This window comes from Ursus maritimus, unplaced genomic scaffold (genome assembly GCF_017311325.1).
Source record: "Ursus maritimus isolate PB19 unplaced genomic scaffold, ASM1731132v1 scaffold_7, whole genome shotgun sequence".
Taxonomy (NCBI): domain Eukaryota; kingdom Metazoa; phylum Chordata; class Mammalia; order Carnivora; family Ursidae; genus Ursus; species Ursus maritimus.
In genome coordinates, this window is record NW_024426885.1 from 35,278,221 (window position 1) to 35,292,631 (window position 14,411).

At 44.0% G+C, this 14,411-nt stretch overlaps 1 protein-coding gene across 1 annotated transcript; it reads left to right on the forward strand.

Moving 5' to 3' along the window:
- Positions 1–858: 858 nt before the first annotated feature.
- On the forward strand, positions 859–11,254 carry ANKRD1 (ankyrin repeat domain 1). Its single transcript, XM_008696239.2, has 9 exons — positions 859–885; positions 1,535–1,714; positions 2,558–2,695; positions 2,823–2,930; positions 4,142–4,240; positions 5,630–5,728; positions 5,955–6,053; positions 6,190–6,288; positions 8,859–11,254. The coding sequence occupies exons 1-9, from the start codon at positions 859–861 to the stop codon at positions 8,967–8,969; spliced, it is 960 nt and encodes a 319-aa protein (XP_008694461.1). The 3' UTR covers positions 8,970–11,254.
- The last annotated feature ends 3,157 nt before the right edge of the window (positions 11,255–14,411 follow it).

Below are 14,411 nucleotides of genomic sequence, written 5' to 3' on the forward strand. Positions count from 1 at the left end.
CATCTGAGAACCTTGGCTCCATGACCCAATCGACAACATGCCATTGCTAATAACTGATCTCCTCTAATCTTGCTGGGGGCCATTTGCATCAAAAAAGGCCCTCGTAAGTATGCCGTTTTTAGATGACAGTAGGTACCTCATGTGCTAATTATGGCCAGTGACACCACAAAATAAAAGTGCATTACTGAATGCTTTCAATTTCTTATAATGATGGTAAGGTGGCATGTCATGGGGCCTTTTTAGCCCTAGACATCACTCCAGAGAATTCCAAACAGATATAGACAAGGGCCATTAGGACCCGGATCCTTTCCTCTCAGATTGTTTACCGATGGGAATAGGATGTCCTGAAGCAACACTTCCCCCAAGTGAAGTGATGATAAGTCTGGTTATCAGCAAGATATTATTGGCAGGGTGCTATGCAGGGCATTTACATTTTCTTGATAGGGTTAGTCATGTGAAAGCTGACAAAGAAGGAAAAGGAGCAGCGCTGTGGTGCAATATCAGCAGACAGCTGTCCCCTGGCTTCTCGATAAATAGGATGACTTGCATTGCTGAGCGGTGCGGTCACCGCCAAAGGAATGGCCCTCTCACATTTCTTCCTGATTCACATATTCGGGGGGGTTACTTGTCAGCCCCTCCCTCCTCTGCTTCCCAGACACTGAGTCTGGAATGAAAATTCACCTGCCTCTGAGTTGGCCGCGGGTGGGGGCAGGGGTGTTACTTGGGTTCCCAGGTTGGGAGATTACCTCACCAGGCCCTAGCTATATAAGCCAACCGGTGTGGAGGGGCTCTGCAGGGCTGACTCGAGGCACTCATTCCACGGGAGAAAACACACAGACGAACCAACCTCAGGCCAACATGATGGTGATGAAGGTGGAGGAGTTGGTACGTAGGACACCTTGTTGTTTCACCGTGAAAACCGGTTTAGTCTTGATTTTTATTTGAACCCTGAAATGTCCTTCTTCTTCGGGCATAATGTGCAGGTATTCGGATGTCGTATGTGGAACCCAGTTGGCCTAAGTGAAACTGGAAAAATGAAGCTGGCTGTAATGAATTTTCTCTATTTCCTATTTATTATCTTCTCGTTTGTTTTTCTTACTAAAGTGTGGATTCACATGTAGTTACGAGGATGCCTTAGGGAAGAAGTCCTATGGCAAGAATAGACGTCTGGAAACTTTTACAACTCAAGGCCAAGAGTCATCAAATTCCCTGAAATGGAAGAATTTTAAATAATCATGGACGGGTGGCAGTTTTCCTAGGCGAAATGTGGTTAGGTGGATTAAAAGTGCATTTAAACATACCAACCTAACCTAAGCCTTGCTTTACCAAGAGAGGAGGACCATCATCTGATGGTAATCCTGGAATACTTGGAACACTGCAGCAGCGTGCCCCAGCCTGAGGTCTGAGAGCACAGTGCACGGAGGTGGCTGTCATCAGGCAGAGAGGACCAGGGCCCTCCTGCAGCATCCTCTGTGGAGAACGACCCCAGGACAGGCCCTGCTACTTCTGACCCTACAATTTTTTTTCCTCTTAGGTCACAGGGAAGAAGAATGGCAGTGGGGAGACTGGGGAGTTCCTACCTGAGGATTTCAGAGATGGGCAGTATGAAGCCGCTGTTACTTTAGAGAAGCAAGAGGACCTGAAGACACTTCCAGCCCACTCCCTGAGCCTGGGGGAGCAACAGTGGAAAATTGAGAAAGAGCGAGAGGCAGAGGTAAGGACCTTTCATGGAACCCACTAGTGGGAAGTCGGAGGTAGGGTAGGAGAATGAAGTGCCAGGCAGGGAGGAGAAAAGAGGAAAACAAATGCAACCATTCCAAAGGTGTCTCTTTGCCAAATTCAAACCCATAAAGAGGCAACTTCTATAGGACAGGTTGAAGGAACTAATTCTTTAGCAAGACCATGACCTCTGGATTCTGAATCAATGACTGAATGTTCTATGACTGTGTTCTGATTTAAAGACTTGGAAAGAGACACATGACCAGTGAATTTCTGATGTCATACACTGTCTAGTTAATCCAAAGCAAGAGAGACCTTTTTTTCTCAATAACGTGGCTTTGGCTGCGTTCACTATCTGTGTTGACAAATTCCCTGGAGCCGTGTGAATTTTCATCCCTTACTAATCACAGATAAAACATGCATTAGTTAGCAGTAGTCCCAGGAAAGTCTGCTTTATGGGTCCTGCTTTGTAGGCTGCCCGAAAGAGACGGCATTGATATTTCAGAGCTTAACGCTTATTGTTGGATTCTTTTGAGTTAAATAAAAAATTCGACATAAATCCAGGGTTTAATGGCAATGATTACACGATAGTCACTTATAGACTACATCCTAACTCCAATGAGTCAAAAACCTGATGCTACAAGCAAGAGAAGTGAAGATGAAGGCAATTAGCCCAAAAATTAGACCCCCAAATACTTGAATAAGAAGTCACTAAGACAAAATCAAAGTTTTTTTTTTTTGCTCCAACTGTTCATACTTATCTCAGACCTTGCAGATTTTGTTTAGACACAACCAGAATGCCTGTCACCATATTTTGAAATATGGATTTCTTTTTTAGCTCAAGAAGAAAAAGCTAGAACAAAGATCAAAACTTGAAAATTTAGAAGACCTTGAAGTCATCATTCAACTGAAGAAAAGGAAAAAGTACAGGAAGACTAAAGTTCCAGCTGTAAAGGAACCTGAGCCTGAAATCATTGTAAGGACTGTTTGCTTGTGCGGTATTACACGGCCGGCATTACGCTGCGGGGGAATAAATACCCGCGGGGGTTGGATTGGATGTCGGGAAGCTCACGGTAACTCTTGCGCTTCTCTTTTGGCTTTAGACGGAACCTGTGGATGTGCCTCAGTTCCTGAAGGCTGCCCTGGAGAATAAACTGCCAGTAGTAGAAAAATTCTTGTCAGACAAGAACAATCCAGATGTCTGTGATGAGGTAAGGCTTCTACAAAGCACTGCAAAATCCAGCTCATTAATTTTGTGTTTCTTATGCTTAACTTCAGCCTTGCTAACATGGTGCCAAAAAGCAATCCACCTGAAACAGTCTCTCCAGCTGTTGTTGCATATGCCACTAGCATATTGGGAGAGCGCAGCGGTACAGAAAAAAGAGGCTGGATTCATGCTGTGGATTGCACCATTTTTTGCACTCTCGTATTCTTCTGGCTGGTTTTTCATTTGTCTTCAACTTTTTATATTCTTGGGATAGACTTTTAATAAGGCAGGACCAACAAGTCCCTTTGGGAGATATACATAATAACATCACCCTTTTTAAAAAAAAAATATTTGAGACAGAGCGAGAGTGAGCACAAGCAGGGGGAGGGGCTGAGCAGGGAGTCCGATGTGGGGCTCAATCCCAGGACCCTGGGATCATGGCCTGAGCCGAAGGCAGACACTTAACCAACTGAGCCACCCAGGTGCCCCAATAGCACCTTCCTTGATTGGACCCAAACACATCAGCGCTACATAGGGACTCTGGACTGGAGTTCAAGTGCTGGTTCTATCACTACCTGGCTATATGATTTTAGCAGCTAATTTGCATTTTCTAGACCTCTGTTTCCGTGTCTGTAAATAGAGGGCACTGGAGTGAATAATGCCAACAGTTGTTTTAGGCCAAATAGTCTATTAATTCATTCATATGAAGCCTTCTTACCAGAAACACTAATCCTTTTTGTATCCTTTCCCCCCTGAACTGAATAGAGAATCATTTCTGAAGGTGATCTAAAAATGAGTCCCCCATTCTCTTAAAAAAAGAATTGAATACTTTTTGATATTCAACCTAGCAACAGTCCCAGATGGAAGAAAACCGTCTGATCTGCATGGCAAATTCTACACAAAAAACGAAGGCACGGAATTCAAGAAAGGGAAATGTCAGCGTTGAGGTAGTTGTGAACTTGAGGTTCACATCCGTCCATGTAGACCTCTGAGCACTTAGAAATGTACCTGCAGGAAACTCAAACCTCAGTTGTAGGATCACTGTTCCAGTTCTGCAATTTTAGTAAATTTGGCACTTCTAATTCAAAAAGAAGCACTCGAGTTTCTACCACTGAGGTGATCGCAGTCCTCAGCTTCATACTTCTTAGAAAGGATTTCTGATCATTTTTATATGCATCTCTCTCTCTCTCTCTTTTTAAATCTCTCTTCTGACAGTATAAACGGACAGCTCTTCACAGAGCATGCTTAGAAGGACATTTGGCAATTGCGGAGAAGTTAATAGAAGCTGGAGCCCAGATCGAATTCCGTGATATGGTAAATATATTTCTTTGTTTGGAAATGAGCCAAAATAAGTAGACTATATGAAGCTTGAGAAAACCTACGATGAAAAATGGGGCTGATTGGATTGAAAATTGATCTGAAAGAACGAGGCGAAAGCTCATTTCTCCATACAAAGGGAAGTTAGGAGACGGGGCTAGGTCATGTGGAAAGTATTTTCCATACATACTGAAGAGGAGAGGACTGTTTCAGGGAAAAGAAGGAAGTGAAGGCTGCAATTCAATATCCTCATCAGAGAGTTGGGTCGGTATCAAGTCAGTAGCATTACTGAGAAATAATACACTCAGCACTTGCCTCTTAGCATCCCTGTCCTTCCATTACACACGGCAGTCTGCTCGTGGCCCCTTGGCTGCCAGCGACATGTCAGAATTCTCCAGCTGTACACCTTATATGATAGATGCCATCAGTGAGATCAGGGGCTAAACTGCATGTGGAATGAACTGCATCTGTGGAAAGTAGCTGCTATTCAGACCTCAATAATTCAACTACTGTGAGTTCTATAAAGACCAGCATACAGTATATTTTATGGACTGAAAATTGAGCTCGGAAAATGCTTTATTTATTTAAATGCAGCTCAATTTGACTTTATAGCAAAGCAGAAGAGGGATATTAAAAAAGTCCAAAGAATTTGAACAAAATTGAACCCTGAAGACAAACACACAGGAAAGCAATAAAAAAAAAAAAAGTTTGCATGAAAAAGACACTAACAATTCATGAGTGTGTGATTTGGAAGGCCAGGAGTATGTCAGAGTGTGGAAGAGAGGATCTCCTAAGAGCCAGGGAAACGTGCAGTGACCACGAGTGTGGACACTTGAGGCACAGAGGCTGTGCCGGCACAAATGATGGCAGAGAACCAGCAAGACACGGGCAAAAAACAACAGGGACACAGGAAGAGGTGGCAGATCCAGATTAAAATCTCTTGGAAGGGACAACTTTTATTCTGCCAGAATTTTAGAATGCATTTGTCTAGAACTTCTAAGTATATTTGGCAAAAGTGGCTAAAAGTTCCAGGCAGATGTGGGTTTGAATATCTATCTGATACTTACTAGCTGTGCTTCCTTGGGCAAGAAACTCTCCAAAATAGGAGACCTGTTTTTCTCATCTGCAAAACGAGTGCGGTCTCCCCTATCACATAATGTTGCTAGGAGGACCAATCGATCGAAGGTGTGTAGCACCTTGTCGGCATGCAGAAATTCTCAATAAATTGTAGTTCTCAGTCATTGTAGCTGTAGTCCGGAGGGGGACAGCCCACTGCTGCCATGGATGTCCTAGCAAATCTGGTGTTCCCGGGCCTCAGAAACCAAGTAGTAACTCCTCTTGACCAGTTCTTTACATTAAATCATGTCCTTTTACCGTCCGGTATAGCTTGAATCCACAGCCCTTCACTGGGCAAGCCGTGGAGGAAACCTGGATGTCTTAAAATTGCTACTGAATAAAGGAGCAAAAATCAGTGCTCGGGATAAGGTATTTCTCCCCTTCTCTCTTCTCCCCTTCTTCCCTCCTCCCCTGCCTCTCCCCTTTCCCCCGCCTCCTCCTCTCCTCTACCCTCCTCTCCCAAAGCCACCTCACCATTTGAGCTCATGCTGTGTGGGGCACCGTAGTGGCCACTTGTCCCCCTCGCATGCCTTGGGGTCTGGGACAGCCTCTGTCCCCGAGCCCTACAAATCAGTTGCGTTCTTAAATTTCCCAGTTGCTCAGCACAGCGCTGCACGTGGCCGTGAGGACCGGCCACTACGAGTGCGCAGAGCACCTCATCGCTTGTGAGGCCGACCTCAACACCAAAGACCGAGTGAGTACCTGGGCAAAGTTCCACTTCCCGCAACTCCAGCCCTCATTCATCTGGAATCACTCCCAAGCCCGGGCTCTTGTGGGACGCACTTCCTGGCCTCAGGCCCCACTTTAGCCTGTGGTCTTGGCTTCTCTAGGAAGGAGATACCCCTCTGCATGACGCTGTGAGGCTGAACCGTTACAAGATGATCAGACTCCTGATTATGTATGGGGCTGACCTCAACATCAAGAATTGCGTAAGTAACCAAAACAAACAGCCCCTGCTTGTGGGCTTTCTGATTCACAAAAGCATATCTCCTGTACTTGACAATGGTCCCGTAGTGGTAGGATTTCAAGGTTGTGGGTGGTCTTGTGATGCTAGTCCTTGGCAAGGACTCGGGTCACCTGGTCAGAGATGGGTGGAGCCATCATGACTGCGATGGCTTCAGTGCCAGCATAGTGTCTGGTGATTCTTTTAAGATTTGGTCTCGAAAATACAAGATGGTCAAAATTGCTCACCTTCACAAACCCAAGCACAATCTTCCCTGGCCACCCCTGGCTGCGCAAAGCCTGGGGTTGTCAGGAATAAAGACAGGCACCCTTCCTGCAGTGATAACATTCCACAGAGGTCAATGGGGCCAAGAGCCAATGAACGGAAATTAATCAATATCTAATCCGAGGAATTCTGAGTAGTCCTCCCCTCCTTACAACAGCAGGACATACTACCACTTTCTTCCAGGGCTAGCCATGCTTTTGCCTATATTTTTGAGATAATTTCTATCCATTCTCCATTTTGGTTTATCTGCATATCCCTCAAAATAATTTCCTATATTTAGGCCCTGAAAATGCTCGTATAAGTCCCTTCTACAAGTACGTGTTAATTTAGCTTCATCTGCAAGCAAGGGAAGACAGCCAACTTTTCCTCATGGTCCCAATTCCCAGACAAACATCATCTAATATAAGCTTTAAAAATATCGCTGGAAGGAATGGATATAAATTCCCAAAGAAATAATTTGAAAGATTTGGTAGAGAATCACTTTACAAAGGAAAAGAAAACCCCAGTCCTCTTCTGTTGTGAATAATTTCTTCCCCTTATTGTGTTACTATGAAACTGAGAGGAATATTTTATCATAAAAAAACCCCACAAAACTGTCTTGGTGATAGGAACAAAAGATAGAAGCAATAAATAGAGGCTGCCTGGATGGGAAAGTGTTAATAGTAGGTCCCCACATCCTGCATATTGGGATTGGTCTTGTCTAATAATTTAAATAAATTAGCAGAAAAAGAGTAGATTTAATGAAATCTCCAAAACTGCAGAAAATATGACAACTGTTTTCAGGCAGTGAGACACTACCAGCAGAGAGAAATAGCATACAGATTTGGGGAGACTATGTAAGTAGCCAGAAAATCAGGAGATAAATTCTAATAGAAGTTGAAGGAATTCATGGAAGAATAGCCCAAAATATACCAAGAGGGCTCATGCCTTTGAATTATCAGTTAGACCCCAGCATAAGGGTCCTGGAACTATTAATGTCATGGATGTGATGGCTGGATATTCCCCAAAAGACCATTAAACCATTGGACACCATCTTGAAGGGAACTGGAAACAATACACAGTACATTCATTATTCTACTGTTGTCCAAAGGTCTGTCATCATGTGTACTGATGAGCGTTTCTCGAGGAATACGCTACAGAGGTGGGAAGTTCCAAAATGAAGGTTACAGGGCCACTAATTCAAATAAGCACAGGGGCCAGGCAGATCACCTAAATTACGTAAACGGTCGCTGCGGGAGTCTGTGCACATAACTTTTAAAGGTGGTGGCTCTTCCCCAACCCAGTCCATTGTTGCTCTGTGAAGCCATAGGTATCATGCTGGCCAACTCTTTTGATTTTTTCAGAGTTCACAAATTCAGTTGGGAAATCTCCTAATTTCCAACTGTTGCCAATTAATTCCAACTTTTAAAAAATCTAAGCTGTGTTTGGGCCCAAACAAAACAGGTCTCTAGACTGATTTGCATCTCAAAGCTGCCAGTTCTCAGTCTCTGAGTTAAAGAGACTTCCAAATGATTAGGGGTGGAAAAATTTAAGATCTCTCATATTTAAAGACAAGAATTGAGAGGTGACATGGTATTAAAATTGTAAATGTCTTGAGACCTATGCATAAGGGGAAAAGCATTTTGGTCTCAAAAATTATTTACACATCGTTGATGTCTCCTCCAAGAAAAATGAAATTTCCCAGGAGTTCCCAGTGTGACAACCCCACCCCTCAGAGCAGTAATAGTTCTGCACAGCACCTGAGGACTTCAGCCAAGGCGTCTGCGCAGCTCGTTTACCAACAGGTTTTATCAATCAGGAATCATTTTCCAAATTGATAGGAACTGCTTCTTGACCACTGTCTCCCCACGCCCCTTCTGCAGGATACCCGAGATGTATTGAGGCATTTTTTGAATTTCAAAATGACTTGGCATGGTCTTGCCATTTACTGTCTAGGGACTAGGGATTTTTTTTTTTTTTCACCAATACCTGGGACAGTCCCACAGAGCGCGGGGCGGGGGAGGGGAGACAAAAATATTGCTAATCTGAAATGCCAAAAGCATTCCTGTGAGAAACAGTGAAGGGCTGATTTGAATATAAACTGCGAATCACTTATAGTGGAAAGCATAAAACAGTTCAATAACATACACCTACCCACTACCTCATTAAACACGCGCATGCGCGCGCGCACACAAACACACACACACACACACACACACACACACACAGGATGTGTGGGATTTATAGATGCCTCCCAGGTGGAAGTCACATTTCCTCCCGTATTTTGATTAGGCTGGGAAGACCCCAATGGATCTGGTGCTGCACTGGCAGAATGGAACCAAAGCAATATTTGACAGCCTCAAGGAGAACTCCTACAAAACCTCTCGCATAGCCTCCTTCTGAGGGAAACCATGCCGCTCACATCCCGTTGTTTTTCACCGGCATTTTGAAGGCACGGCTCCGAAGTAGAGGAACTAGTCCTAACAGCCCGCTCCTACCCACCGGTTGTAAAGCTGCACCTAATGGAGTTCTGAGAAAGCACAGGGACATAGGTATGGGAATTTCCCTTAGTGAAACTCACTCTATTTATTTTTATTTATTCCTGTTTATTTATTTATTTACTTGGATGCCCCTGGTATTCGGATCCTTCATGATGATCCGTTTGATGAGCAAAGCTTAATTTGTATATAACACTTCAGAACCTTCCTCTAGATTGTTCTTAAACCATGTTCACAAGCAGTGCTGTTGGTGCCTACTCATGTGCACCTCGTTGGTGGAAGATATTTCAAGGTGTTTTTAAAGGACAAGAGTGATTATCACAGCCCTCTTTTCTCCTGAGTTTTTTAATGCTGAAGTTTGGGGCAGTGGGAGGCACATAGCGACAGGAGAGGAAACTGTAGAATGAGAGGATTCTCTGAGAAGGACAGTAAAGCCAAGCCGTTTGACGCCTGGGCCTGGTATTTCTTACCAAGTCACATGTTGTACCAAGGTGAAGAGAATGTCATGAGTGTAAGTGGCGTGTCGTGGCAGGTGCGGGCCGCTGGGCCATGCAGAAGTGAATTTGCCGAAAAAAGATGAAAGTGACTGCAAAGTGTAAATGTGTAAATGTATATTATGTTGTATGTCTATTTTATATTCATAATAAAAGCAAATCCTAAACCTCTTTCTAAGTGCTTCTGTTAAGTATGGTGGGAAAGAACCATGTGAAAAAGGCCATTTGGATGGACCTTTTGGCTTCCAAGTTTTTGGGATTAGATATGTCCTATAAAATAGTACCTCTCAGTATTTACTGTGTACACAGACCACCTGGGGATTTGCTAAAATGCGGATTCTGATCTATCCCTCCTGTTGCGGGGGGGGAGGGGCTGGGACTCTGCATTTCTGACCAGCTCCCAGGCCATGCAGAGGTGGTGGTACACCACAAGCACACAACGCGCACAAGGCTGGGAAAACCTCAAGATAGAGAGTTCAAGTTCTTTTGGCCCCAGTGGTGGGGAGGAAGAGACCCCTGGTGGGCAGAATGTTTACTGCAAGTTAAACAAGTGCTCTTTGGGACGTTCCCATCCGGGCTAATCTGAGGTTTAAGGATTATTGTGGACACCAGCTGTTGGTATCAAAGGCTGCGCACGAGAAAACACACCTGGTCAATGATTTCTGACCTCCAATGGGAGCCATTTTGTTGCCAGGTGCTAGACCAGGTGCTAAGGCCTGTGATGAGAAAACCAGACTGTCCCTTCCCTGCATTCCTGGAACAGATGAATATTGAAATGATCCCAGAAATAAATACGTAGTAATGATCTGTGGTAAGTCTGATGAAGTAAAAAAACAGAGTGCTGTGAGAGTTTCAGACGCAAAGGCACATCACTAGATGGGGAGGGGTGAGGTGGGGAATTCTACAAAGACTTCACCGAGGGGGTGACTTTTTGGGGGAGTCCGAAGGATAAGCTGGGGCCATTCAAGCACAACATTCCAGACAGCAGAGAGGCCACCGGAAAGGACAAGGGCATGGGAAAAGTTTGGCACTTTAGAAAATGTAGGAAGGCCAATGTGAAACACTGGCACTAGGGTCCCTCCCCCCAAAACTCACTTCAGATGGAAGAACACACATGGCCTCGTAGCTATGCCTCTGACACTAACCAGGTGTTCCAGTCAGCTGCTCACGGGCACATAAGTTGTGAGGATGGTTGAAATATTTTTGAGCCTTTTGAATCTAGTCTCCTAACCTCCCAAGGGCATCAGGAGCTTCAGTCCCTCCACTGTCTCCCTCCCGCTAGGGTCCTGGCTCTAACCAGTCACGTCCTTAAGGCTCAGGGTCCTCCTATTTCTTCCTCTTAAAGCACCCATGACACAAGTCACGTTTTTCTTGCTGGTACTGGTGTCTCCCACAGCATAACTTGCTGGGTTCTGATGTGACCAAGTTCTCTTTATGCTGCCTTCCTCAAATCCCCCTCCCCACAACAGCGGGGAGCGTAAAGAAGAGAGTAAGCGGTTAAAACACTTTCAAGTCACCACAGATTTCCACTAGCACAGAGGTAGAGGGCATGAGAGACAAAACGGGGTAAGTCCCATTTGAGCGAGGCCAACTCCATCGCCTCTGCTAACAGAGGAGCTAAACACTGCCTCACAGGTGGTCAACTACTAAGCTCTTTGTCTTGCCACCTGAGCCAGCTCTTTGCCCACAATCAGTCTCTCACCTTGTCTCTTCCTCCGTGAAGAGAACGTCCCATTGACCAACAGACGCCTGGGAGTTTTCTTGCTTCTCTTTTCCTCACTCCTTTCTTCCAGTCGACCTCCAAGTCTTCTTACTGAGCGTGCTCCCTAAGCGGCCCCGCAGTCTGTCCGCTCCTGCCATCCCAGGGGCTGGTGCCCTAGCTCAGATGGCCGCAGCGCCCCCCGATTGTTCAGATGGCCCTTGTCGGGCTCCCGGCCTCTGGCTCTCTCCCCCCCATCTGCTCAGTTGCAGCTGGAGGGATTCTTCTAAAATGCAAATCTGGCCAAGTCACTCACCTCTTTAAAATTTTTCAGTGGCTTCCCATTTCCCACAGGATGAAATGAAAACTCCTTAACATTTTTCAAAAATCCTTGCAATCTGACTGCCTGTAACTCTCTATTCTCACCCATTTCTCATCACTCTCCTCACTAAACTCTGAATTTCATCTCTGTGGACTTTTTAGTTCCTTAAAAAATCCGGCATTTAGCTGTCTGTTTTCATATACTGCGTCAGCTCCTTGGAGACCTCTTCCTCCCACCCGACCCCGCTGCAAAATTTCTCCTTCCTCCCCTTCAGGTGGAGGAAGGGAAGCCACCCTTGACACATACTTATACTGTTAGTGCTGCTCCCCCCCCAAGTGTGTTCCTGTTGTACTTTTAGTCCAAAGGTATCATCTATGATACCGCCTTTACCCCCATAACGGAAAAAAATCGCTCTCTCCCCTTGAGCGAGTAATACCTACTTACTCAGTATTAAGCCAGTCACAGGAATGAATAAGGAAGGAAGCAAACATCGCCAACAGTCATCTCATGGTACTGATTATTTCTGTGAACATTACATACAGGCACTGTACATTTAGTTCTGTTAACTTTGTTTTCATTTGAACAACTTATTCTAGACATCTTTATGAATGGTATTATGTTTCAATCTACAATGGATCATTTAGTCCTAGTACTGGGCATCTGGGTTGTTTCCATTTTCCCATTATCTTAGACATTGTTGTAATGAGTATCCTTATCCTCGTACCCTTTACACCTAACCAGCTATTTCTGAAGAAACACGTTCATAAAACAATCTGTAAGGTTGGTATCAAATTATACCTTTCATTATGTTACTGTCTTTCCCCCAAATCGTGAGAATTCTCATTTTATAAATCTTTTATCTTTCAACCTGATCAGCAAAAGATATATTTTTGGTGGATTTTCCTTAATTACTAAAAAAGTTCAGCATCTTCATGTTTACTGAGCATTTTTCTGGATCAATCTTCATTGCCCAGTTTTCTATTAAGTCAGGTTCCTTGGAAGCGGCACTTGAAATGAGGATTCTTGTGTAAGTGATTTATTGAGCGTGCTCTCTTAAGGCACTAAGGGAAACAGCACATGGCAGAAGAAACAGGCGAAGATGTGCTTTCAGGAGGAGTCTGGGAGCATAAATCATGCCATAGAGGCCAGAAGGCTGGGTGATAATGCCCTGCATCAGGCACTGGCCACAGGCCGAACTCAAGGGGTGGGGATAAAACTTCCTAGGCATCTTTGGGTAAGGTGACTTCCAGCAGCCTGGGCAATGCTCTGGGGAAGAGTGAAGAGAAACCATTAGTGCCCAAATCTGAAGCAGCTGGAGGAAGGGCACACCAGCCTGGTCAAAGGGACCTGATGGACACTAACAGCATTTATCCAATTGCATTTGTTTTGTTTTGTTTTGTTTTTTAGAAAGGGGGGGGCAAAGTGGGAGGGAGAGAAAGAATCTCAAGCAGGCTCCATGCCCAGTACGGAGCCTGACACGGGGCTCAAGCTCATGACCTTGAGATCATGACCTGAGCCAAAATCAAGAGTGGAACGCCCAACTGACTAAGCCACCCTGGCGCCCCTCAAATTGCATATGTTTTTAAAAAACAATTTCTTTTTAAGCTTTTACTAAGGATGCTAAACTTCTCTGCTCTATAAGATGCATTTATAAATGTACTTTCCTAGTTGTTTGTACTCTTCTAACAGAACATTAATTTTATAGAGGCAAATTAATCAAGTTTTCATGTTTTCTGGCTTTGATGACCAGATTTAGGTTTTTCCAACCTGTTATTTTAGACAAAAAATTTTTACCTACCTTTCCTCTAGTATTTTACAATTTTTTAAAATTAATTCTTTAATCCACTTGAATTTAGTATGGTGTATATTGGGTAAAATATAAGGATTAGTCTTATTTTTTTCCCTAAATGATAGAACAATAGCTGATACTTACCAGGTACCTTCTGAAGGACTGGTCTTCCTCTGAGCCTTCTACAAATACGAATCTACTTAGCCCTTGCAATAGTACCGTCGGTAGAGAGAAGAGATGAAGAAAGTGAGGCACAGAGTGATTATGTAATCTGCACACGGTCAGGTACTGAGTACCAGCAAGTTCAGATTTAACACATGTAGTGTCTTTAGTCTTTGCACTTACTTGGTTTTCTGTACTGCCTTTCCTACACAGGTAACCCATAATGCCAACACCACTGAATTCAGATATCCACCATTTCTTCTTGTAATTGGAGTCGTTCTGGACTCCCAACTCTTTCATCGATCTATATGAATTTCTGTACCAGTTACACACTTTTAGTTACTAGAGTCCTGTTGTACTCTATAATATTGGGTGTATAAGTCCCTCCCATTGGGGTTTTTTTTTTTTTTTTTGAAGATTGTACTTACTTATTTGAGAGAGCAGAGCGAGAGAGAGAGGGCAAAAGCAGGGGGGAGGGGCAGAGGGAGAGGGAGAAACAGACTCCTCACTGAGCAGGGAGCCCTGATGGGGGCTCGATTCCAAGACCCTGGGATCACAACCTAAGCCCAAGGCAGATGCTTAACCACTGTTTTTCTATGAAATTTCCTAGCTATTCTCATATTTATTCCTTCAAATCCAAACACATATACAAGCAAACCAATATATGCAGACGGTTTTGGATTTTGTTAAATTCATAATTTGCAGGAGAATTTGATGAACAATGTCTCCTCATCCCAAAAAAGAGTGTCTTCCAATCTTCTTTCATTTCCCTTATTACCTTAAGGGTTTTCTTCATAGAGGACCTACGTATTTCTTAATTTATATCTTTGTGAATAGTACCATCTTTTACAATGACATTTTATAGTAACTTATTAACCAAA